At 36.4% G+C, this 25606-nt stretch overlaps 1 protein-coding gene across 7 annotated transcripts in view; it reads right to left on the bottom strand.

The window, feature by feature from the left end:
• Positions 1-25606, bottom strand: part of usp (retinoid X receptor ultraspiracle) — a 101091-nt gene continuing 75485 nt past the window's right edge. For 6 of the 7 annotated variants that reach the window (XM_018457684.1, XM_018457679.1, XM_018457682.1 and 3 more), the window contains 5 exons: positions 22007-22133; positions 21056-21217; positions 3965-4268; positions 2485-2807; positions 1-2076 (listed from right to left, as the gene is read on the bottom strand). In XM_018457684.1, the coding sequence (XP_018313186.1) occupies positions 1803-2076; positions 2485-2807; positions 3965-4268; positions 21056-21217; positions 22007-22133 (1190 nt within the window). In that variant the 3' untranslated portion in view covers positions 1-1802. The remainder of the gene's footprint in view (positions 2077-2484; positions 2808-3964; positions 4269-21055; positions 21218-22006; positions 22134-25606) is intronic. The other variant, XM_018457683.1, reaches the window with a different exon arrangement.

Raw genomic sequence — 25606 nt, 5'->3', positions numbered from 1 at the left:
TTTGTACACATCTTTATATATCTAATAACATTTAAATTTAGAAAATAATCCGCTGAGCAAACATTTGCAGATGCTCCGCTTTATGTAATTTACAAATTCGTCGGATCTATCAGCTCACATCATGTGATACACAATTCTGTAAATTACTAACAACGAGAGTAGGGTTCTATCTTAATCCTGTGTCCACGATCAGTTAATTCTTATCGTATGCTAGATTTTTATAGTATAATTATACATCTCGCAAATATTTCTTTTTTTTTTCAAAGACTCGAGAGCTCCTGTATCTTTGTTTTTATCTGCTTTCGTGCATTAATCATTCTCCGGGGGAAAACAAATCTCACTGTCGTAAAAACTATGACAAAAAAATTTTTATACTCTCTCTACTCTATTTGCTGCCATGTCAAATTTGTACTAGACACAGAAGACAGCATTCCAGTACCGCAAAGTATACGCGTAGTAAGAGTTTCTCATATCATTAAATCTAAACGTTAAAGATTAACGAAGAAGATCCGAGTATATATCTGAGCGTGCGTTTTACCAAAAAGAAATAGAGATAAACGGAAACCCTAACACCTTGAAAGTAAATACTTCATTTGCACGCTCCGACGTCACATTTGTTACACTTCTGATACTTCATTATGGACACATGCTGCATAAAAAAGGGGACTTATCATGCGTATATTTAATTTAATTAATATTGAATTAGTAAGTTCGTTTCTTTCCTATACTCTAAAATACAAAACAATAAATTATCGTTAAACTTGCGCACTGAGCGTAAGGGATACGCATTGATGCAAGTATGTATGTATACATATCTATATGCAAATAGTGGCTCTTTAAAGTAACGATCCGAATCGAGGCAGAGTTGGAATGTAAAGGTGTCCGAGAACTCGCGAGCACAGACAAAATCGCGTCTTCGTCAAGTATCCGCCGTCAAAAGTGAGATCGCCGAGGCAATCGGTGACGTTGTCAAGAAAGAGAGACGAGGAAGATAAAAAAAAGAGAGACCGAAAAGTAACAAAGTGCAAAAATAAAAAAAAAGAAACTTAATAATTCTAGGAACTTCTGTGAGACTGTGAAAGGTGCGGTTTGACGAAGACGCGACGTCTGTCCGAAACAAGGATCGATCGGCACGAAACATCGTGTGAGACACGATCTTCGCTCGGATGATGGCACGACACATGTCGCAGGCTAAAGAGGCAGCGCGATTGTGATTAACAATATTTTATAATAAAGATAGAGAATTCTCTATCTGATCGTCGCAACAAATTCAACCGGTTTGAGAAATTAACTAATTACCGATCGACAACATCGAAGTTTGTATTATGCAGATCGTAGTTATCCACCACGTTCAAATTGTGCTCAAATATTGACGTGTATACAAGCCATACAAAACGAAGACGCATATACACGCATTTACATCACTATCTTTCTGTACGTGTGTTGCGTCGTCGGCCGGTAAGACCGCCTCCTTACGCTGGACATAAGAGTCGCTAAGCTCTAACAAAAACATAAATAACAAGGCGAGGGGAAAAACTGGGAAGAAGGGAGGGAGGAGACGGGGATGGCGATAAAGAGAAGTAAGTAAATTCCACCTCGCTCGACACACGGATAGTCTATACTGCAACGCGGGAAAAGGCGGCGCAGTACAGAAATCGTTGCATCTCGAATGCGAAACTCGACTCGAATGCGGGTCTTATCCTCTTTCGTCGTCATCGTCTTCTTCTTCGACGTCCTCTTATGTCCTTTTCTTTACTTTTTTACAAATCGGTGTGCCCCAAAACGCGGCACACCTTCTGCTCCTAAAGATCCGACGGTGTTTCCAACATTTCCGCAAAGAAGTTTTCAACACACACTTCGCCGATTAACTTATAAAAGAACTGGTGCTCGGCCGACTTGAGACCGATTGAACGGATGGATGGTAGGCGAAGCAGCAGCTTGGCGAATCTGCCGGGGTCATCCGGACAGTTCACGCGGGTGTACTCTTCCAGAGCGGCGTAAATCTTCTCACGCAACAGACTGATTTCTTGGATGGACTTGATGCCTCGCACGTCAGGATTGAAGAGGATAATGGATCTGTATATCGAAAAACAATATCAATATTAGATCAAAAGTCATTCGTTAATTGGTTTAGCTTGTATTAAGATAAAAGAGAAAAAATAAAGGAATTAAGAAAAGAAAAATGTGTGATGGCAGAGACATTAATAGACATTCGTTTTTTCGTTCCAATCAATTGTCAGACTCACTAAAAATTCATTAGTTCTGTTGGTCTCAACTTTATTTGACCCAAAATGTAATTCATTTTCTCAACTAATATAATTTATTTAAAAACTTTTATACTTGTATTTGATGACTTCGTCTGTTAAAGATATTTTTTGTGAAAATTTTTTATTTTTTTATTTTTTAATCATATTGATCCAAATGATCGTATAGTAAATTTGAACAGATCAGCAGAATTAAATACTAGTCTCGCCAGTTCCTCACCTAAGACATCCGAGTTCGGTTTTGTCTACTTTCATCTCGCGCATCTTCGACACCAGCTCCGAGATCACTCGGTCGAAAATTGTGACCACACCCGCCTGTTGCGCCGAATGTCGATGCACCGCGGCGCCTGTTGTCAGAATGATACTATCCTTCGTATCAATAGAACGGTGGGAGAAGGCGGCTATTAGCAGCTCGTTCCAGCCAGCGTTGAGCAGGTGTACCTGATCCGCTACCGGTAACGACGTAAAATGCGGGATGTGTTTCGCCCATGCCACTAGCTGGTAGAGCTGCTGCTTCGTGGCGTTGCAAAGGTGCACTGCGGTCTGCGCATTACAAGATTCCTGATTAGCTAAGGATGCGTTTTGACAAAAAAAATAGAGCGCCGTGAAGAATCACTAATAATGATTATGACGTCAAAATTTCCTAGAATGACAGCTATATTACCAAAAATACCTGCCCAATCCGATTTTTGTACATGTCTCTTTATGCCTAAATTTCATTCTAATTCCACTATATATTACAAGTCGCTCTTTTACTTCAAAAGTGTAACTTGAAAAACATGAATTATTATTCTGAATGAGTTAGATAAATATTATCCCATCAAAAGTAAATTAATTTCATAAAAATTGTAAAAATCATCACAACTCAAAAACAATGATTTTTAAGGTTTGTGAAACAAAAATTTAATTATAATTAAGAATAATTCTTTTTGCTTATATTATTTGATTAGTCAATAATTTTCAGTCAAGTTGAAAAGTATTTTTTCCTTTTTCTGGGAAATTTAATTTTTTTAGTTGTGTCACTTTTGATGTAAGAGAGCGTATAAAAAATGTAAAATTTTGAATTATCAAGTATTATTGTTACATAACATCTAACATTTAAAAAATAAAAAAAAAGATTAAAACTTATTTTCCATTATTTAATTAAGGAAAACAGAGTAGGCAAATACTTTTGAGCGATAGTGTATATAAAATCTTGATGAAGTTACGTTCGAGCTACATTTTTATAAAGATATCACTTTTATAACATGAATTCACGCTGACTATATTATAATCTAATAAATCCTTAATTAGGATAATACGTGTAACTTCATAAGAGAGCGATTGATTTGTAGTCAAAGTCCAGTTCAATCTCCACTCTTATTCCGTGTATATCTTGATGTCACAATTAACTATATAATTGCAGAGAATGAAAAATTGTGAGTGAAGGAGATAAATTGGAACTCATATCGCGAACAATAAACTAATATATACGTAATAAAATTTTTTTTTGTATAAGATTATTTTTATGAATAATATATTCTACGACATTCTCTCTAATCGCGACTTACATAGTGTTACACACATCCTTAAACCTTAATCATTTCGTTATTACTATATATCTAAATTTCTGTTTTATTTCTCTTCGTCAGAAGAAGATACGTCTATACGCGATAAGCATCGACACGCGACGCCTTCATCACGGATGTGTATATATTTACCTCGTAATTTCCTTGCTCTATCTTACACTCGATCCATTTCTCCGCCTCAAGGATGCGCTCGATCGGCATATCCGCGTGCAAACTGCTCGTGCTTTCCACCTCGCTCTGATCCCGCTCCTTGGTGCGTTGACGTTCTTCTTGTACTGCTTCCCTCTTCATCCCCATGGCCAGGCACTTCTGGTACCGGCAGTACTGGCAGCGATTTCTCTGTCGTTTATCGATGATGCAGGATTTCTCCTCGCGGCAGGCATACGACAGATCTTTACGTACAGTCCTCTTGAAGAATCCCTTACATCCCTCGCAGCTGAAAAGACGAATTCGCTTCAGATAATGATAACATAACGCAACATTACACGCTGTTATACACGCAGTTTTACACGATTGTACTATTTTAAAATAAAATCTGACTTTTAAAGGGCACTTTCTGAATGAATGTAGCTGAATGTGCCTCGAAATTAAAGAGAAAAACCAATTTTTAAAAACAAGTTAAACAGGGTTGTCACAAATTCCTCATCCTAAAATTCCATAACTTTTCTCCCTGATTTTCAGACAAAATTTAATGATTTTTTCTTATGCTTTCAATAATATTTTGAAATTTTTAATTTCTGATTTGAAATTTAACATAATGTAAATTATACATAATGTATTATTAATGTTGCTTGCATTTAACTATTAAGTTGGTTTATTCCAGAACCGCGTAGATGTGACGCGGTTCTGGAATAAACCATATTAAATCTCGTACGCATATTAAATCTCTTTAAAGCCGAGAATTTTAATTTTTCAGAAAATTTTGCAAAATCCCCTGACTTTTCCCTGACATTTCGCTGATTTCTTTAATTTCCAGTTTTGTGGTAACTCTGTTAAAGTATCGGCCAGACTAAAAAAAACGACGGTTGCAACGTTTATATGGTATATTATTGCGCTACGGCACTTGAAAGAAATAAACCATGACCGAGTTTGCTCCAGCTGTGATAACAAAGTTATTTACCGCGTCATTACATTCTGTTATATCATAATTAATTGCAATCGTTCTATTTTATAAATCGCGATACATTTATCGTAAATTCTACTCCAGTTTCATTTCGACTTTAAAAATGAATTTCAGAAACATTAAATATCATTATCGCGATGTGTCCCACGCAGTTATATTTTAAATATTTTAAAATATTGAAACTGAAAACAAGCGAATGACATTCCATGCTCATTTCGATTTCTAAAGCGAACGTCAGAACGGGATGAGCGCAATTAAATTTTTTGCTTCAAAGTCTGGTTTAAGAAGAAACGCAAGAAGTTACAAAATAAGAGGGATTGTAGGAAATTAATGTTGCATCACGGGATAATCATTGGCCTTATCCACTCGAAAGGTGAATCACGACGGAGTGTCTCGTATTTCGCGACAGCGTGACGACTTAAGTCCATCGAACGATTTGTTGGCACTCTTCTCCGTCACATTCTCACATCAGTTTCTCCGACCTGAGGATGCATTGGAACGAAGTGTCGCGAGTTTACGACTTCTCGCGTGCAATTCTTACGGCGAGCAGCTGTCGGGAACAATACCAAGAAAAAATAAAAGATCGATCGGCCTCGGTCCATCATCGGAAATGGCTGATAACGTAATCTTAATTTTATGAAAAACCTCAAAATGTTTACTGGCGTTTGACGATGAAATTATTGACATAAACAGCGCTGCATGTGCATAGAAATTGTAAATTATTTTCGGCAGTGTAATAAATTTCCACAGCCAACACATTTTCTTTCCATCGCTTTCGGAAATCGCGAACGATATTTCGATCATCGCCTCATTCAGCTCGCGGTTGTTGTCGCCGAGTTCGCGATCATCAACGACGCCGTGAGTCATGGCTTCGTTCCTCTCAGGGTCGTCGTTTTTAAAGTTTTGGAACGTCTCCAGAAATCCCTCCCGTTAAGATTCAGAAAATTCGGACGGCGAATTTCGCCAGTGAATTTATTTTCGCCGCGAAAACATCGTATCGTGTATTTTCGCGCCGGCGACCGCGAAAGATTTCGCGGGAAACGCTCTTTCTCCTCCAGTGACAACGGAACGACACCACATATTCCGAAAACGCTGTATCCTACCCGGTGCAGAACAAACAGTGGAATTAAATTTCGCTGTCATCTGCTAAACGTGAATAAAGCAGTGCGCGGCGGAAGATACACAATGTGGCGTCTCCGCCAAGCGTGAATACGAAGCTAACGTAAGATTCAGCTTCGAACGACGAGGCTCGGAAAATAAAGTCGAATTTCCCTGCGTGTCATTCCCGTCAACTCTTAAGGCTGTTTTTGTAACTCAACTAGTATACATGGGAAGAAAATTTTGCTAAAATATCTAAAAATTTAGCTAGATACAGAATCGAAAATAATTTTATTGGACCATCAAAGGAATTATATAGAACGCTAAAATGTTCGTGACAACGCTCCAAAAAATTTTAGCATTCTAGCAACCAGTTTAAGCTACATTTCGATGTATAAACAAAATTATTTTTAGATCTGTATGTAGTTAAATTTATAAATATATATATTTTTAAATACTTCAATAAAATCTTCTGTGTGACACAATGCTGCAAAAAGTTTTAACATTTAACAACCAGTTTAAGCGTTCTACGTAAATATTTTTATAATCCAAGTAAAATTATTTTCAGATCTAGCTAAGTTTTTAGATATTTCAGCAAAACCGCGTTTTTTCCAACTTATTTAAAATAAAATAGAGACATCTGAAGATTGATGAAAGCGAGATAGAAAGTGTTAGTGCAGAGACAAAGAAATAGATCTTCAGTCGCATCCCTCGCGTTCCTCGTGGAAAAACGAGCGTTGGATTTATTTGAGTGATTCTTAACGCGTTTCCTGCAAAATTAATTCGCGCAGTCAACGCTGCTAAAAGCAACTGGGAGCGCGATACATTATTCGCGCGTCGAGACGATTGCAATGGGACGGCACAGCGGAGGCGCATTCATAAAACGCATTCATGAGGATTTAAAGGTAAATCAAACGGCGCGCCGTATATTGTCTGATTTTCTGGCAGAGTTCTCGCGTCTACGTGCACGAATAGTGTTCCGAGGAGACAAACGATACGGCGCGCTAATCTCGTGGATTTGCAGAGCGTCGATGGATAAATGTCTATTGAGATGTCGTATTTTACGAGATGCGTCATCGTACTGTCATACAATCTCAAACGTGCGCTATCGTTGATAAAGCACGCGCAAGGCGTTAAATAACATCGAACGCAGAGAGACGCGGATTTGATTCTCGCGGAGAAAATATACGATTTAGAGTAGAGCGAGACTTTTTCCTCCATTTCTAGCGATAATGTTTACGTTTCTGTGAACAATATATATTGAACCTTTAAAAATCATGTTTATACTTTCAAGAAGCAATCATGATAGTATAAAGTAATTGTAAGCGCGTTACTATACAACGAAATATTGTTTGCTGTCATAAATTTTATATTACTTCAAAATTGAAATTGACGAAATATGTAGTCCCGTCCTATCCTAATGCTCGTTTGTATTTACCCAGTAGTTTAATTTTATCTTGATTCAACGAACTCTTCATCTTTTTCTAGTTCTAAAAATGAGAAGCAAATCGAACTGAAATTAAAGTAATCTCTACATTGGTAAAAAAAACGGGCATAAGGCATTTCTTAAGCCCGGAAGGCAAGAAACTTCTTTCTCGCCGAGAGAGAATCTCTTCATTTCGAAATACGTATGATAAATACGGGGAAAGAAATCGCACAGGTGCGTCTGAATGCCATTTACCTGCCGCCCGTTCCCTCGGTCGGATAACACTTTTCCACCAATGATCACTAATTCGCGGCTCGATTACGAACGGAGGCATGAGGTTGCGACACCGCTGTGTCCTTAATCACCACTAGTAAATGCGGCACCGTAGAAGGAGGAAATTCTTCCCGCGTTGAGTGCGGAGTAATAACGATTCGTGTATCTCACGCTTTCTCAGCATCAGCGACAAGATAACGCGCGAGACGTTAAGGGGGCATATATATACCTAGACGGTTCAAAACGAGACCCAATTTTGCGAATTTTTTGTAGAAAAATGGATAGATATACTGAAAAAAATGTTTGGTTGAAAATAGACAAACTAGAAAATTCCGGTTATCTCAACTATAATTTTAGTAGATTTAACCAGAAAAATTTCTGGTTAATTTTTTTCAATGTAGAGAAGTCGAATTTGTTCCATCGTAAAGATGATTGATTTTTCTCTATTCACCATTAAAATTTTATGAAAAAATAATATAAAATGGAGTCGCTATTCAAATTTTCGTATGCTATGTTTTATAAAATTATTGCCATGTTTGCAGTGATCATTGCTATGATATTCGCACAAAACTCATCTGAAAGTAAAATGGCACAAGTTTTATAAAATTAAAACATAGATCTCTCTTGTGCTTGACGTAGTCGTTTTTTTAAATATTGCGTTTGAATAAAATAGCAGCTTGTCAAAGTTAACGCAATGATTTTTCACAAAAAATTTTGCTCGTTTTCGGCTACGAAAAAAAAACTAAGCATCGTGGGAAAAAAATCCTACGTCAAGAACTAGTTTTTAGTCTGTAGAAGTGTGCAAAATTGCAAATCGATCGATTGAGTCGTCTTCAAGATACAGTAGTCACGTGTTTTGAAAACTACGTTTTGAGAAAAACACGTTTGAAGTTTTACATTCAGTTACACTACAAAAACAAAAGTTTTTGTACACTTACATTGAATTGTCTACTCCAGGGCTATAAAGCAGACCTTCTGCCGAAGTGGATGCTTCTAAAAGATCGTTTTGGGGTTGTCGACGTATTCTCTCCTCCTTTGTGCCGTTTAGCGCGCGCATCTTTTCCTGAAGTATGCATTTGGGCTTACCTGCACTTGCATTGCTTGAAGAATTTCAACAATGCTCGTGCACCTTCGTTAAATATACATGTGGCAATATAAGTAGCTAATTCCACAGTTATAGCGCTATTGTACATAGTTTTCGGAGCGATTTTCCATACAACGTTGTGGAGACTTTCATTATTATTCCAAGTAAAGCCACCGACACATCGTTCCAACAAATTGCTTTGACTTAAATTTTCATAAATACACTGAGAAAAATGGTCTGGTTGAATTAAATAGTAATTCTGATGAAAAATGGACGAATCAGAATTTTCTGGTTAAATTTCTTAGCATTCTAGTTGAGATAAACCGGAATTCTGATTGATATAATTATTCTGGTAAAAATAAGAATTCTAGTAGATTTTATCAGAATATTGTATCAACCAGAATTCCGGTTATCTCAACTAGAATTCTAATAAATTTAACCAGAAAATTCTGATTCATCCATTTCCAACCAGAAATTTTTTTTAGTGTGGGTTTAATAGCGTCCAAAACATCTTCTCGAAGAGATTTGTAATCATGAGTGAAAGTATCCAATTGAGAGTTTGCATTAGCGCGTTGCCAGCTACACCACGAGTCCGAACCTGTTGGACAGTTTATGTGACGAGGTTGTTTATCTGTTGAACTGTAATGCAAATATGTCGCCTAAATAGCTTTCTTCATGTCTTTGATTGAAATTTCTACGGATTGCTAATCCGTACTGTACAGTCAATTTGTCTATCATTTTTGAAGTCATTTTATTTTTACCACCAAGTCCTTTATGTTGTCATTTGCACTCGCGAAGCCGGCTTTCCATTCGTTTTTGTATGTGACTTATACACTCTTTTTTATTAATAATAATGTTAAGGTGCTGAATTGAAGATTCCTGTATAAGTTTTTGAATCGCCATCTCCGATATAATTTAACGCCGTGAAGTTCCTCGGATCGTAAAAAGATTCCCTTTATAGCATCGACTTCAATTTTCCCAGCCGATCCCTTATAATTCGCTGAGCAATTCGTTTCATGTTCTGTTTTCCACTGTAGATATTCAGCAGTGTCTTGCTTTTTATTCCAATATTCGCACATCTTACTGTACAAACTTTTAATAACGATATCAAGTACTTTCCCCCTGTGTGATATCCAATTACAGAAGAAATTCCGAACAACGATGTGAATCCGCGTTTTTTCCAAGTACCGTCTCCGGAAATAGTCAATTCTGCAGTTTCTTCACAATTTCTTGCTTCACTGGTTTTTTTTTATTTCTTCTTTTACGGCTTTCCGTAAAAGCAATTCGCAGACGGATTTAGTAGCCATGTGAATGTTTTTTACTATTACGTCATAAGTGTGTTGTGCAACGAACAGTGGTAAGTTCATTAGTCCATAAAATTTTTGCGCGCACCTTTCAATCCAATGCCTAATAATCTCAGTACAAATATGAAACGTCTATTGATTTCGTATGAAGATTCGATGCAAAGACACGATGGAATTGATATTGGCTCACACAATGCACATAACACAAGTATTTTGAAACCGAGATCTCGAGTGTTATCTGTTCCAAAGTCTACTTTTCCATCACAGTTTTTACAAGAAACGCAATTGTGAAATTGCTGCAAACAGCGTTATAAAATTGAAAATGCGATACTGGGATATATTATTTTCTGGCACAACATCACCCATCAATTTCAATTTTTTGGCAAACGTATTGTAACTGTCTGCTTCTTGACAGTTACACTCTCAGCTTGACGTCGTCTTTTGGATCTTGATTTTCTAAAATTTTTCGATGACCGAAGAATTTTAGAGCCTTTCTGATCCTGATGACCCATTTTCGCTGCTAACGTTTCAACTTTTTCAGTTGCTCGTCCAGACAATACTGTTACCCAACCAACCGTCCGTATTTTGGAATGCAGCTCTGAAGCTTGCTAGTGGTAAATACATTGAATAGAGGAAGCCCTTTTTCGACCTGCACCAACTTGAACCGTCCTGTCGCAGACGCGCTTACCTATCGTCTTCAATGCGCTCGACCTACTCATCTATAATTTCTCCTCTATTTTTCGCTGGATTTATTTATAACTCTACAAAAACGTTCTTAAGATATTATACTTAACGTTCTTAAGATATTATATTTAAAAATATGTAAAAATCGATTTTTTCACCACCTCTAAAAGTGTTCTCTACCAGGAAAACCCTGGAATTCTCATGGAATTTTATTGAAATTGCCAGGGAAGTTTTTCGAATTCTATTTTTAAATTTAAATTCTATTTCGTTTGACAAAATCATTTCTTTGACCATTTTTTGATAAATAATGCAAGTTTGTTATTTAATTATAAATATTATTATATATCTTTTGTTTTTTTTTAATATAAGAATTATATTTTTTATCATATTGTAAACAAGTTATGCTTATATGTATAGTATAGTTTTAAAAGGATCGGAAAAAAACTTAATTTTTCTAATTTTTCCGCGGATTTTTTCGGTTTTTTTTCCCAAGGGTAGAAAAATTCATTTTGGAAAAATTTATGTGTGCTCGTAAAACCTACCACGTTTGCTTCTCGGTTCTTTCCGTAAAGAGAAAATAATTGCGTATAGGGTACACAGCGGGATATATTATATTAACAGAAATTTTGAAATTGTATAAAAGATTGAGGTCGCATAATATATACAATAAAACATACAAAACATACACTATTGCACTATTAACGTAAGAATTAAAAATATAGAGTCCAAACATCATGTTTATATGATAATAGTAGGTCTAGAAAATAATTTGGTTTTAAACTGAATTCGTAACAAAATATTTGGGAGAAAAAAAAAAAAAACTACAAAGAGACTTCAGAAGTTCATTAGACCGGAGTGTGACAAACTAGAGTTAAAAATCTACTTAAGCTTTGCTATGTACACAGTTGAAAAAAATGTGTTGAATTTAACATAAATCGCATGTCTTAAACGGTCCACTCAAATTTTTGAGTTAATTTTACAAAAGATGAATATGTCAGAAGGTAACACAAATATTATGTAAGAGAATAAATACAAAGAAAGATAACATCGACACAGTTTGTAAACATAACGTGGGAACATATTTTTTTTCAAAAAATTAACATTTATGATATGTTAAATTAACACATGTTTCATTCATTTGTCTTAGAATTTACGTTTTAAAACACATTATTTTTATGTATATATTTGTTCACTTATTTTTATGTATATACTTGTTCACTTACTCATAAATTGTGTCATTTTGACACTAAGAAACATTGAATATCGGTTTTTTCCAGCAATTTGAAAAAAGCAGCTTTTTTAAAACTATAATGTATAGTTTTTGAACTATTTGTTTTGGAATGTCTCTAATGTACAATGTCTCTAATCTTATCTGAAATTTTGAATAAAATTCATGGAAAAATTCTGGAATTTTCAGGGAATGCTTTTATAAGATTTGAGTATCCACCAAGATGTATATCTCCTTAATGCTATGATGATACCTGGTGGGATGATACGTTCCGATAGCCGAGAACGACTGTATCGGGTGTTGCATCTCTTTAGCGTGGGCGACGTAGCACACGTGATGCAATTTCTAGACCACCGTGACAGCCGTTTGATCTCGCGGAGTTTATGCGAAAGACAAATATTCATGACACGAGACACGTGTAGAGTCGTTTGGCCGCGCTAGTCGTCTCTCTCTCTCTCTCTCTCTCTCTCTCTCTCCCCCTCTCTATCACGGTTGAAGAGACCTTCAACGCCATATGCACAAATAACGTCGGCGCAGAAGCTACGGGTTGCGTGTGCCTCGTAGTTTTTCACCAGAACGCAGGAAATTCCGTTGGAAAAAAAATAGGAATGTACGGTGGGATTACAGTTTCGTTTGATGTGGGAAATAAAGCAATGGCAAGGAGCATTGTGGAACGAGATTCTTAACTCAAGTATTTTCTTTTTTTTTATCTTTATTTCGTTAATGACCATTTTGATCTATTATTCAAGTTAGTATTAAAAAAAAATGGTGTAATCGTGTTTTTAAATTAAAATATATGGTAAACTCATATTTTTTTACCACTTTTAATAAGAAACAAGCCAATATATTTATAATTAACATAAATTAACATAAATTAAATTTAAAATTATAATTAATATAATTCTTATATTGCTAAAGCTTAATTAAGTATCGAATAAAATATCGCAATTAATTAATTACGAAAATAAAAAATAATATAAAATAAAAAATGAAAATTATGATTTACATACATATAAATTTAATTGAAAAATAATTTTGTTAGATCATCAAAATTATTATGTAGAAAACTCAGTTTGATAAGCAGTGCTGCAAAAAAATTTTGACATTCTAGCAATAGATTTGAGCGACCTACATAATTATTTTGACGGTTCAACAAAATTATTTTCAGATCTGTATCTAATTAAATTTTTACACTTCAGAAAAATTTGTATTTATATCCTACTTCATATCCTTCTCAGAAAAATCGTCCTTTCCGTGTACATACAATTAACATTCGAATCATAATCGCAATTATCGAATGAATAATCGAGCGATTCAACTTAAATTGCACGCAGTTCCATTTTATTCTCACTTGTAGGATCATTTAACAACTAAGGTAATTCAAGACATCAAGACACGCTGCTTCGACGGTGGATTACCATGAAATTGAAATAAAATGATTCTGGACGAGTGTCTTCCAGGGAACGCGCGGACAAACGCTCACACGTATACGTTTCTTCTCCCGTATCACGCCGGACGGTCGCGGTGCATTTAATCCGTGAGAAATGGACGCGCGGCGGTGTCGTGGCACGCGAAAGGAACGCGAAAATAAGAGCGATAATCATAAAGACCACATACGTAGTCGTGCATGGATTTCGAGCTCAGCATTATGCATAATTGAATAATTTACAATTGGCACATATAATACAAGTTTTAATTGTATTTTTTCATGCGGAATCGAATTCCGAGCTTAGATTTATGGTAAAATATTTTTTTTCCGCCCAAAACACGAAAAACACGATTTTGCAATCTAAATTGTTAATAACAAAAAAATGAACAAGAATTCGGCGTGGTACCCTCGAAATTCGGATTCAGCGACCCAAAAAACATAAAGTTCACCCAAGGTACCGAGGGGACCTCAAAAAAAATACTCTATGGTCACCAGCGCCCGGATTATCACCGTCGACCTGCCTCCGCGTCCGACGTTGTGCACGCTATTACTACAATTTGTGGACGAGGAGCATCGCATGACGGTTATGCATTACACGAGGCGTATTAACATGTCCGAATGTTGGAAGCACGACCAGTTTTTATCGGCGCGATGGCAAGTCCCTCCCTCTCTCTCGTTCTTTCCCGGTTAATTACGCGTGCGAGATGATTACAAATTGCCCGAGTATTTTTAATGAGATTAATTAAATTCCCGCGTGGAAACGTATATACCTATGCGCTTAGTTACGGATCGACGGTTTTTCGCTTTAAATTTAAATTCATCGGACGGAGGCACTCGCGGAATCGACTGCGTTGTTTTCTGTGATGAAAGAAAAATCCTCGAAAGAAAATCTTGAAACGCGTAGAAGACCAGTGTTGATGTTTGAATTTTGTATTCTACATGGGAAGAACAATTTTGCTGAAGTATCTAGAAATTTAGCTAGATAGACAGATCTGAAAATAATTTTGTATGGACCATCAAAGTAATTATGAACTGAGAGATTTTATTTTGACGTAATTTACAAAAACTTTTTTATTTTTTAAAAATTGTGTTGCTCTAACCGAAATAAAAAGTAAGAAAGTTTTTATAAGTTTCAACAAAATAAACGGTTATTTGTACCAAACATTTTTCTCAGCGTGTAGAAAGCAATGATGAACTGTGAAAATTTTTGACCTTCTAGTAAATAGCTTGAACATCGTAAATAATTATTTTGACAATCCACCGAAATTATTTTCAGATTTATCTGGCTAGATTTTTAAATACTTCAGCAAAACCATTTTCATATCTTTGAGAAATCACATTTTCAAAAATGTTAGAATGTGCTGTTTACGTAAGGAATCTTAATTCTCAACGCAAAGTAAATCTTATAATCCTTCCTGAGTAAATAAAACTACGTATATCGCGATTATATTCATATATCTCGATTATGTAAGTCAATTAAATATCTTTTCTGGAAGACGAGAAGGGAAGCATGAAGCGAACTATACTTGCCAATCTCTAAGGCATTTTGTCGGTCGAGGAGGAACGAGCAGCACTGGGTTAAAGGGTTAATTAGCCGCCACTGGAGCAAAGTGCCTATATACGACGAGAGATGGAGAGGGGGCCCCCCTCCGCTCGTAGGAACTACGGGTGGGTAGTCGTCCTAACCTCGTGAGCCAACAGCGGCAAGTCCAAGGTTGACGGGGCTCTGATGCAACGCGAACGTCGGCCAGGCCGGTCTGTAGCTCGGTGCAGCTATCGCGGTACGCGGGGTGAAGGGGAAAGAACGAGGGAAAGTGGGGCGAAGAGGGGGGGACACGTTGGCCATCGTGCATCGGGATTCCCTGCACGCCCGGCATGCACCAGCCGTACACCAGCGATCGACCTCGGCGTAAGCGCTCTGCCAACGAGAATGGATGATCTCGAGGTCGCTCGCCGATTCGCGGAAACTAGAGCGGAATTCGCGATAATTCGAATGTGTTTCGAATGATCGCGGAATTCCGGAGCTGTGGAAACTGGCCACGGCTCCGCGAATCGACGTTGCGCGAAAATATGCACGGTGCATTGGAAATGCATTGGAAACTGCAACATAAAGTGGTACCATCTCGGACATGGTGCAATGCTGAACGAAATGAGATTTCAATCCAATTTCGAAGTTTAAGTTTGATAATCCTGATCCCTCCCATTGTGTGGAGGGTACTGATTCAGTACTACTGAAGAGTACTTTACCAGACAGGAAAAAACTAAATTTGAATCTCGAACATTCATACCTTATTTCAGGATTGCAAATTCCTCATCATCCTAAACTTCCATTACTTTTCCCTGATTTACAGACAAAATTTCATTGTTTTCTCTGATTTTTAATATTTAAAATTTTTCTAAATATTTTCGTCCAATTTGGAAACTGTTAATTATTTTCTAAATAATTGCTCGAAAGAGCAATTAAACATAGCAATGTAAATTACTATTAATATTGGGATACTGCTTGCATTTAATTGTTAAGCTGATAATATTCCAAAATTGCAGAGGTATTTTTATGTATCCATATTAAACTTCTTTAAAGCTAAGAATTTTAATTCTCCAGAAAATGTAAAATTACATTTCTCTGATTTCTCTGGTCGTTTTAGATTTCCCTAACATCTTTCTAATTTCCAGTTTTGTATTTTCCATCTTGTATTTCGTTCAGAATTGTACCGTATTTTATCCTATAATAGGACACTTATCGAGAATCCAATTAATTAAAAAGGAACGAAACCGTGTTGAGAGAAAAATTCGATGAAATTAAAATCGAAGGTCTCATGGTCTTTTTAATCTATCTCGTTAATCGTGCAAGAACTTCATTCGTCCACAAGTCACGCTCGGGATGTTTCATGAAGATTGCAAACGTGTAAAATCTTTGAGAGAACCCCTCAAACGAAAGAATACTACTCTGCGAGAATATTACCTCCGGAGGAAAATGTTGTACATTTACACACCGACAACGGCATCCTTTTTACGTTGATCCCAAATCGTTACGAAGCAGATCGACCACTTTCATTAAGCAAGGATGTTGTTAGGAGATCGAAATACGAAGTGGATAGATACAACTTGGAATATATGTCTCAGCGCAGAATCCACGAGATCCTCTTCTCCTCCTCCGTGATGTTACTTTCGTCGCTACACCGCGGTAACTCATGGGCTAAATTAGAAAGTCGATACAAGTTTTAATTGGATAAGTTACTTTGAGAATCTAACTTTCGTATTTGAATCGTTTCGTAAAGCCACTGCGGGGAAAATGTTAAGGAGATCTATCGTTGAAATTCGGGGGCACGCCCGCAATACGGCGGCGTCATGAATTTGTATATCGACGAACAGAATGTTAAAGGTGCAAATAATACATATACGTGTCAATTATAATGTCACCCAATTAGAAATCGATTATCGCGTCAATGTTAATTTTTTCCTTATTGATTGTGAAAAAAAGTGAAATAATTTTGACAACGATTTTATTGGAATTTCTGAAATTTAAATACCTGTAACTAGTTTCATTAAGTAATAAAAACGAAAGTAATACTGACATGAATACTATACAAATATTAATTATAGCAACAATGTATGTGAATTAATTGATAGTCATTATAATAATTAATTGTTGATAGTAAAATAGTGATTCAACTATAATTACATAGTTCTACAGACTTCGTACAAATAAGATATGACAAATACATTTTTCCAGTCTAGACAAATGTTTTTTTTTAATTAAATAATGCTATAATAACTAATTAATCATTTACTGCAAGTAATAGTTTCCTACATTACTACATGGTTAATATTATTATATTTTCTTAGTTTGTATAACTTATTTTTGTGTTCTTGTATGTTATAATTTTAATAATACATGTAGAGGCGCTATTTTTAAATGTCTAATTACTAGTACGACTATTTTCTTTCAGTGCTTATACATTTTTTAAATTTTTATTCATTCTTGTGGAGCAGACACTCAAATATAATTAGATTAGATTATTATTGTACTTACACTCTAAATTTTTTGCAGTGAAATCTCACTCCAAGAGAGTGAAAATATAATCGCCCTTGAAAAAAAAGTGAAAATATTTCACTCCTTTGAGAGTGAAAATTCACTCTAAAAAGAATGAAAATTGTCACTCTTTTTCAAGAAGTGAAGGGTTGTATTTTTACTTTCTTGGAGTGAGATTTTACTGCAAGAAATTTAGAGTGTAAGTACAATAATAATCTAATCTAATTATATTTGAGTTACATTAAGAAAAATGTTCTGGTTAAATCAACAAAAGGACTCAACTAGAATTTTGAATAAAAAAAATTTTTTTTCTACTTTTACAGAATTTTTAGTTATCATAATCATTTTCTAGTTATTATAACCATTTTCTAGTTATCATAACCAGAAATTCTGTTTGGTCTTACTATTCTGTGATTGGACCTTTTTGTTGGTTTAACCAGAACATTTTTCTCTGTGCATGTATACTTGAATAAAAAAGATTCGTAGAGATTGCTTCATCTTTTATGGAGCTTATACAGATGACGTAAATATTGTAGAAGATAAAATTATTTTATCGCGTAATTATTATACAAGATAAAAATAGCTTGTTTCGTTGCGAGCGACGCGACGTTCTTCGGTAATTACGAAAGCCGACAAATACGCGCGTTGACAAGGTGCGGAACATCGCTGTTGAACGGCCGATATGCGGTGTTTGCGATGGAGCATTCGAGCGAGCAGCTCGCGTGTTCGCATAAAAGTCATCGCAGATGTTTCTTCCTTTTCAGAAATGCATTTTCGCGGACGCACACGCAACGCGGCGGTTCGCCGCGACCGGACCTGTTGCAGCTGCAACACGAAAGACGATACGCGGACCCGTTCTTGCGACGGCCACGACGTGCGGTGTGGAAGCCTTTTCACCTACTATCGCGTTTCCCCGCCTCGCGCGACGCCTTGGCGTTACGTGTCACGTTGTTGGTTCGTCGACATTTTTATTATTCTGCCAGCCGACGACGGTTCGACGCACCGCGCCGATTATGCAAACGCGACGCCGCATTCGCAGCTTTTTTTTCTTACGTATGCACGCAAGAAAAAACGGTCGCGCGGAAGCCTCCGTTAATAATCAAGGATCGCGTGAGTCAAAGTTCAGTGTCGGATTTCCGAAGAACAGTATATCGTAACGCGAGATTTAAGAAATTCTTTTACACAGCAGAATAAGGATACTCGAGAACTTCCGAAATATTTATTTCAACCACGTTGCGTAATATGGTAAATAATCCGAAGCAATCGTACAAAACGATCGTTATTAATTTTACAGAACCACCAATGATACTATTTTGACTTTAATCATGTAAATTTTTCTTTCTTGTGTTGGATATACAGTACAGAATATTGAAAATGTGTAAATATAATACAAATAATTCTAACAATACCAAAATAATTCTTCAATAATCGAAAAGAATAAGAAGTTATCAAATTGATTTTAATAAGAGATATCATCGGTGGTTTTAGTGTTAAACCTAAATGAATCAGCTGTTTCGATTTCAGAGGAACAATCCTATTTTCGAGGTGCTTGTCCTGCTGTCCCGTCAAACATATTAAATGTCTCAATTTAAGCAAACCGTGCAAAAAATCTGCTGAAAAATGTTTTCTAAATTTTGTAAAATATGTACAGAATATGTATTAGGTTCTTCGAAATAACGCAATAGTTGAATGTTTTCTCTGCAATGAACAAAGTGTGGACAATGGAAAAACTCAATTTTGAATTTATATTTTAAAAGCAACATTAATAACAAATACTAATTTTGATTTCAGCTGACAAGAATTTTATATATTTCTTAAGAGAGAAAATGCACTTTCCTTTTTAAAAATAATTTCGAATGATATATATATAATAAATAACTGTATTATTATTTTTAATAAATAACTATTATTACATTTGTAATAAAATTATTTCGATTTAGATCCGAAAATATCTAATGGTCATCTTAAAATTAAACCAAAATGAGAAACTATATCTAACGTAAAAAATTTTTTCCATGTGTTTTTAATATTCAAGTAGAATCATTGTCGTTAAATGCGATCGTAACTTCGCAGACGGTACACCAAATACTTTGACGAGCGCGTATATCCTTCCCCCGAAGAAGTTAATGCTAATCCCTTGAGTAAAGATACGAGACAGCCTCGAGACTTATCGAGCGTTAAATAATTGAGGAAAGGTCGACGGTTGCCTCGTTGTATTCGAGCACTGTATTCCACCACTGAAAATGCCGATAAAAATGTCCTCCGTGTCTACACTGGTCGTTCGTCCACTCGGTTTAATTATTCGGAATCGTGTTGCTTGTTTTTTGCGCATCGCGTGCTTACTTCGATTGGGCGCAGGTTGGAAGGTAGATAATTGGAAAAAACAAAGCATTTATCGGTGGTACTTTATCGCGACGCTATATAGGTAATATGGACTGCATAATAAACGGCCCTCTTATTATTATTGCATTGTCGGTGGAACTTGTCGGTAAACGGATTATTCACCGTCGTCTTCGGTGACGAGGGTCAGGATTATCAAGCGAATCTGGAGGACCTCTCTCGCGACAGCAAAGTCATCTGACGACAATGATGACGACGACGACGACGACGACGACAACGATAAATTCATATTCATAGGGCGTATCTCAGTCTCTCTTTCCAGAGTTGTTTCTCACCCTAAAATTCCATAACTTTTCCTTGATTTCAAGACAAAATTTTATAATTTTCCCTGTGTAACTTCAATATTAAAAAAATTTTTTTGTAATTTCGTCCTATTTAGAAATCGTTAAATATTTTATTAAAATTAATTTAACATAGCAACGTAAATTAATACTAATGTTGCTGACACTGCTTGCATTTTTAATTGTTAAGTTATTAGTAAAACTGTGTAGGATATGACATATGTATATTAAATTTCTTTAAAGCCAAGAATTTTAATTTTCCAGAAAATTTTGTAGAATTCCTTAACTTTTCCCTTATTTCCATTTTTGTAGCAAACTGCTTTTGTAGCAACCCTGCTATCTTTCTTTTTGGTAAATCTTTATAATTCGTATGCTCGCTTCCTTCGAGAAACGCAATGGAAGAGTAAGGTAATTATTTTGCAGTTGGCCGCTGCACGATGAAATGCATAAGGGATACACAAACGAGTTTGTTCGCTCCTATTGAAGTCGCCGCTTGAAAGATTCAGCCGCAATCGAAACGCCGATTACCCTCGAGCGCGTATATTTCTTGAATAAAATCGCAGCGCGTCAAGGATCAAATTTGCATGACAAATAGCGAGGTACGTGAGGAAGTATTACTTCGTTAGACTTCCATCGGATACATACTTCCTACGAACGTATTAACTTGAAGCATTTTCTGTGGATATCACGAGAGATAGCGCAATGAATTGTTCCTCAACCCTTCACGGAACTCCTTCACCTCGAAGTGGAAAGGTAAGGAGAATGGTAAGTGGAAGTCAATAAGGTTATCGAGGTTCGCTCGGCCGATCGTTTTATACTAACGAGTTCGTTGCATAACGATACGGAAATGATAAACTTACCTGTAAACGCCGTAGTGTTTGCCACTCGCACGGTCGCCGCAGATCGAACACAGATGTTTGCTGCCCGACAAGGGGTGATTAGGCGGATAAGGCGTGATCGTTTTGCTCTGGCCGCTGGGCGATGTACTCAGGAGGTTGCTGTGACAACCAGCATTGAAGGGTCTTTACATGCAAAGCAGAGAACGATCGTCTATGAGATCTACGCCGCTACAACCGTAGCATGCACATTTCGGAACACCCTGTGCTAATTTATAGATTGCGAAAGATCCGCTCTTAACCTTCCGGAGCTGATGGGTCTATTGGATCCATTAAATAATAAATCTCTTTGTCAAAAATATCACAATCAGTTTAATTTTCTTTATGTTACATCTATAAATTTAGATTATCTTTTATTAAAATATGCTTGAAATATTTGTTCTTTTTTATACGCGTTATGTCTATCTATTTTGATTCCTTGAAATTAATTACTGCCTTTTAATTAATATACATAGATCCTTGATAAATACGATGATTTTTCAGTCCTTTGTACATGATGGGTCGTGGATTCATTTTTATAAGTATACAAAAAAATTATTAAATGATTCTTACATATTATAATTTAACATCTTTAGAAATATTTATAAAATTATGTTATATTTAAAAAAATTATAGAAATTTTTTATTATTTAGCCAAGTGCTCTAAATATTTCAAAGAAAATAAAGACATGAATGATTCGATCATGTGTATTAAGTGTTAAATGGGTCTTACATATCCAGCGTCAATAACTTAGTTCAGGAGAGTTAAAATCTTAGGAAATCGCGATGAGCAGTATCTCTTGCAATTCTTTTAATCAAAAAGATAATCGCGAGAATTCTCTTTATTATGAAAGATCGTTTAAAAAATTTGTTATCGAGTCTAGTTTTATATTAATATTTATTAAGAATAAATTAAAGTGTTACAAGAATATCTACCCTGGACTGTTGGGACCCGATGGGCTGAAGTTCCCTGGGTTGATAAGGGCTGTGTCGGGCTTCAAATCGAGAGGACTCTGCGGACCCACCGATGACATCGACATATTGCTGTTATCTAAACTCAACCCTGAAACGAAAAAAAAAATCAAATTTATTTCATCGGAACTTTATACTCCATTTATTTTATTAATATTTATATTTGTTTCCTATTCGATGCTACGTACACGTGTCGTTTTTCCGTCTAGAAATTTTTTCAGACGACGGACGATCACGCGCAATAAAGAGCAAGAAATCGCTTTCAATGCAAATTACAGGCAATTCTTGATGTTGCGTGAGAAGCGCATCTATTATGCGACCGGTGCTTCGCGGTTGGTATCCTTTCTAAAGCGGTGAAAGGGCGAAGATCAGCAGGCAGGCGCCTTTTCCGCGTCTTCCGTGTCCTTCGACATTCCTCTCGCGCGAGGACGACGACGCCTCTCGATAGCGAATGCTACCGGTGCCGGTCGGTGATTTACAGTTACGGCAAAACTCGAGATGTGAGAATCGTAGAATTTGAGATTGATCGGATCGACGCTTTGAAAAGAAAGTTCGCCGCAAGAGAAAGATAGGAGCGATTCTGCTCTCGAAGGTCGAGCGAAATTACGTGATCACGAGACGAATGCGAAGTGCCAATGGTTGCATGAAAGCACTTATTTTACCCTTAACGTGTTGAGTCTCGTTCGCCTCGAGTAGACTCTCATTATCCGAGAATTTTCTCCTCGGCATCACGTGAATGTGAATTCTTTCTCTTACCTCAGAACGAGAAGATTGCACTTTACGTGCCGATAATATCTCTATGGTATCATAAGTAGTAATACACTATATTTAATCGATAAATTGAATATTTATTATCTATTTAATTGAGGGAAACTAAGATCTTATGAGTTTAAAAGTAGCGGCGACTTTGATACTTGTAGATCTAGGGATAAGGAGTGTCTAATGGAATGTAGATTTCACGCTTGAAGGATTACTAGAAGAATTTATGAATATGAGAATCTATCGTCAGGACAATATGAATTGAGTCGTTCAAGTGCATTCGTGATTTAAAGTGAGAATGTATAATTGTTAAATTTATAATATCAAATTAGGTAAACCTAATTTGAGTTATTTTTAATCCATTTCTGTAAGGCGCCACTGCTGCCACTCGATACATCGTTAATTTAACTAATAATAAGGCAATGTAGTTAAACAATTTAACTCAAGAAATGTATTAAATTGATTCAAATGTAGCTTATTATTTACTAAATGTATATATTGATATCGTTTAAACAGGGAGCATAGATCTTGCATAACGCATAATCCATAAGAAAATGAATCAATCAAAGTTCTTCATTTCTCTCCTTTTCTTTAAAATAAAGGACTTTGACAGATTAATTTTCTTATGCGTTATGCAAGAGTCTGTGCTCCCCGCTTTACTCTTTGAAACTAAGCAATTCAACCACAGAAAAAAAATTGCTCTACATTTTGACACACAAAAACCTGGAAATTAAAAATAACAAAATGGTGATTAACCCACCGCCAACAACATAAATTCAAACTTTTCAGCTAAAGCTTTTTAGCTCTTCAGCTCAAATTAAAGTAAAATATCGATGGTGCTTTTAAAGACCACAGTTGCAAGAGGGTTAACTTAATAGATTGGCCCCGTTGATCCTTTCACATCTAACAGTGTAGAAGCAAAAGTATAGATTTAAAAGTCTGCCAAATTCTTCCAGATTCGTGTGACATTTATGACTCTAAATGTCTGGAAAGATTCGACTGTAACGCAAAGACCCTCGAAAGTGAGAGTTGGTGAAAATAAATGCCCGAAGGGGCAAGAACCCCATGAAACGAGGGGATTCGTAAAAGTGGTCTTTTACATAAAAGGGTCTGGTGGTTTCACGCAATCGACAATACGTTACTGACGTTTGTATTAGGGGCTCATTTTGTCGGCATGAGGCGCGATTATCCAAAAAATCTACAACAAAGTCTTAGGGAAATACGAATCGGAATGCTCTGTGAATGAGACGAGAATGCTTCTCTCCCATCGACCACGAGATATCGCTAATTTTGCGTCTATTGTATTGTACGTCTATTGTCAATTTTGGTATGACAGTCTCACGGAATTACGGAGTATTGATCCTCACGATACCTTTCCCATTATACGGCTCCCTTGAGTGTTTATCGGTCGTCTGGGTGGTCGTCTCCTCCTTCTTTACCCTCCATGGCATAGATTCAGCCTCCCTCGAGGGAGAGATCTTTTCCAACGCACAAAAAAACCAATCCATTTTTGCGCTCGGCGCTTATTCCCTTTAACGGTGGCGAAATGATCGATGGAGGTTTACATTTCGCGGAAAAAAATTTCCGTAGAGAATTCGCATCGCTTATTAGTAATAATCCTTTATTCCTTTCAAACAAGCAATTTTGAAATTGTCTCGTGGCACAGATATCGAGAATAAAGATAGATTATATCGAAAATAGCATCTTCTGTTGATTGTAAATACTAAATTTTTTAATAATTGTTTGAATAGTTCTAAATAAATATTCACTAAACATATTTTTATTTAATATAAAAACCATTTGATTTAATTATCATTTTTTTTTTAAGTAAATATTCATTTATTGTAAGTAAATGTTTACGCAGTGCTTAATGAAATTTGTATTAAGATTTAATTTCAAAATTAAATATTTTTTCAGTGTATCGAGCACAGAGCAACGCCTTCGCGCCTATTATCGTACAATCCTCAATCAGCAAGGCTGCGTTCAGAAATTACGCCTAGATAACTCTAGGGTGCATTTTTGCTATAATATACGTAACGTAACCTATAGCTTAGAGTTATCCGGGCGTAATTCCTGAACGCAGCCCAGTAGTAATCATCTGGCGTGAACCGAATGAGTCGTCTCTCTCCGACGACCTTGTCTGACCATCGCGGGCATTTTTCACTTTCTATATATTCAAGCGGTCGGCCCATTATTGCTCGACGATAATGAGCCCCCGGACCTCGCACCTCGGCTCGCGTTTTCTCCCGCGCCGTGGGAGTTAGGGTGGAACGTCCGGGAAGATAAATGACATTTTAATCGACTCCAGACACGATCGCCGAGGGACGCGATGTTGACGAATGTTTGCGAGACGACAAAGAGAAGAGGCGGTATTAAGCCCCGTCTGGACGATCTATAATTCGGAGACAGAATTCTATTCATTATGGACCGAAACTGTAAACAAAATTTGTGGAAAGAAACCTTTCGCGTTGATACCGTGACTTCGCAAAGCTCGCAAATATCCTCTCCTGAATTCTGATCTCGAATTGAAAAATCTTTTCTTAAAACTGTCTTTTTTAAAGATAAATAATATATTAAGAAGCTTATTAAATATTCCTTGCAGTTTTATAATATTTTCCGTAATTTTAAACTCTTTATGTAAAAAACGAATTTGGGAGCTTTAAGAATTTTGGAATCTCAAGTTCTTTTAATTCTGTCGTTGATTTTAGATCGTCTAAAATGGGCTTTATAGGAGGTGGCCGCAGCAACAAGCGTTCGTTCAGACGATTCGCTGTTGAGGACGCGTCAAGTGCATCGGTAATTGCA

This window comes from Mycetomoellerius zeteki, unplaced genomic scaffold, assembly GCF_001594055.1.
Source record: "Mycetomoellerius zeteki isolate Tzet28-1 unplaced genomic scaffold, Tzet1.0 scaffold655, whole genome shotgun sequence".
NCBI lineage: Eukaryota > Metazoa > Arthropoda > Insecta > Hymenoptera > Formicidae > Mycetomoellerius > Mycetomoellerius zeteki.
Note: the sequence above shows the minus strand (reverse complement) of the source record. Positions and strands in the feature narration are given on the sequence as shown.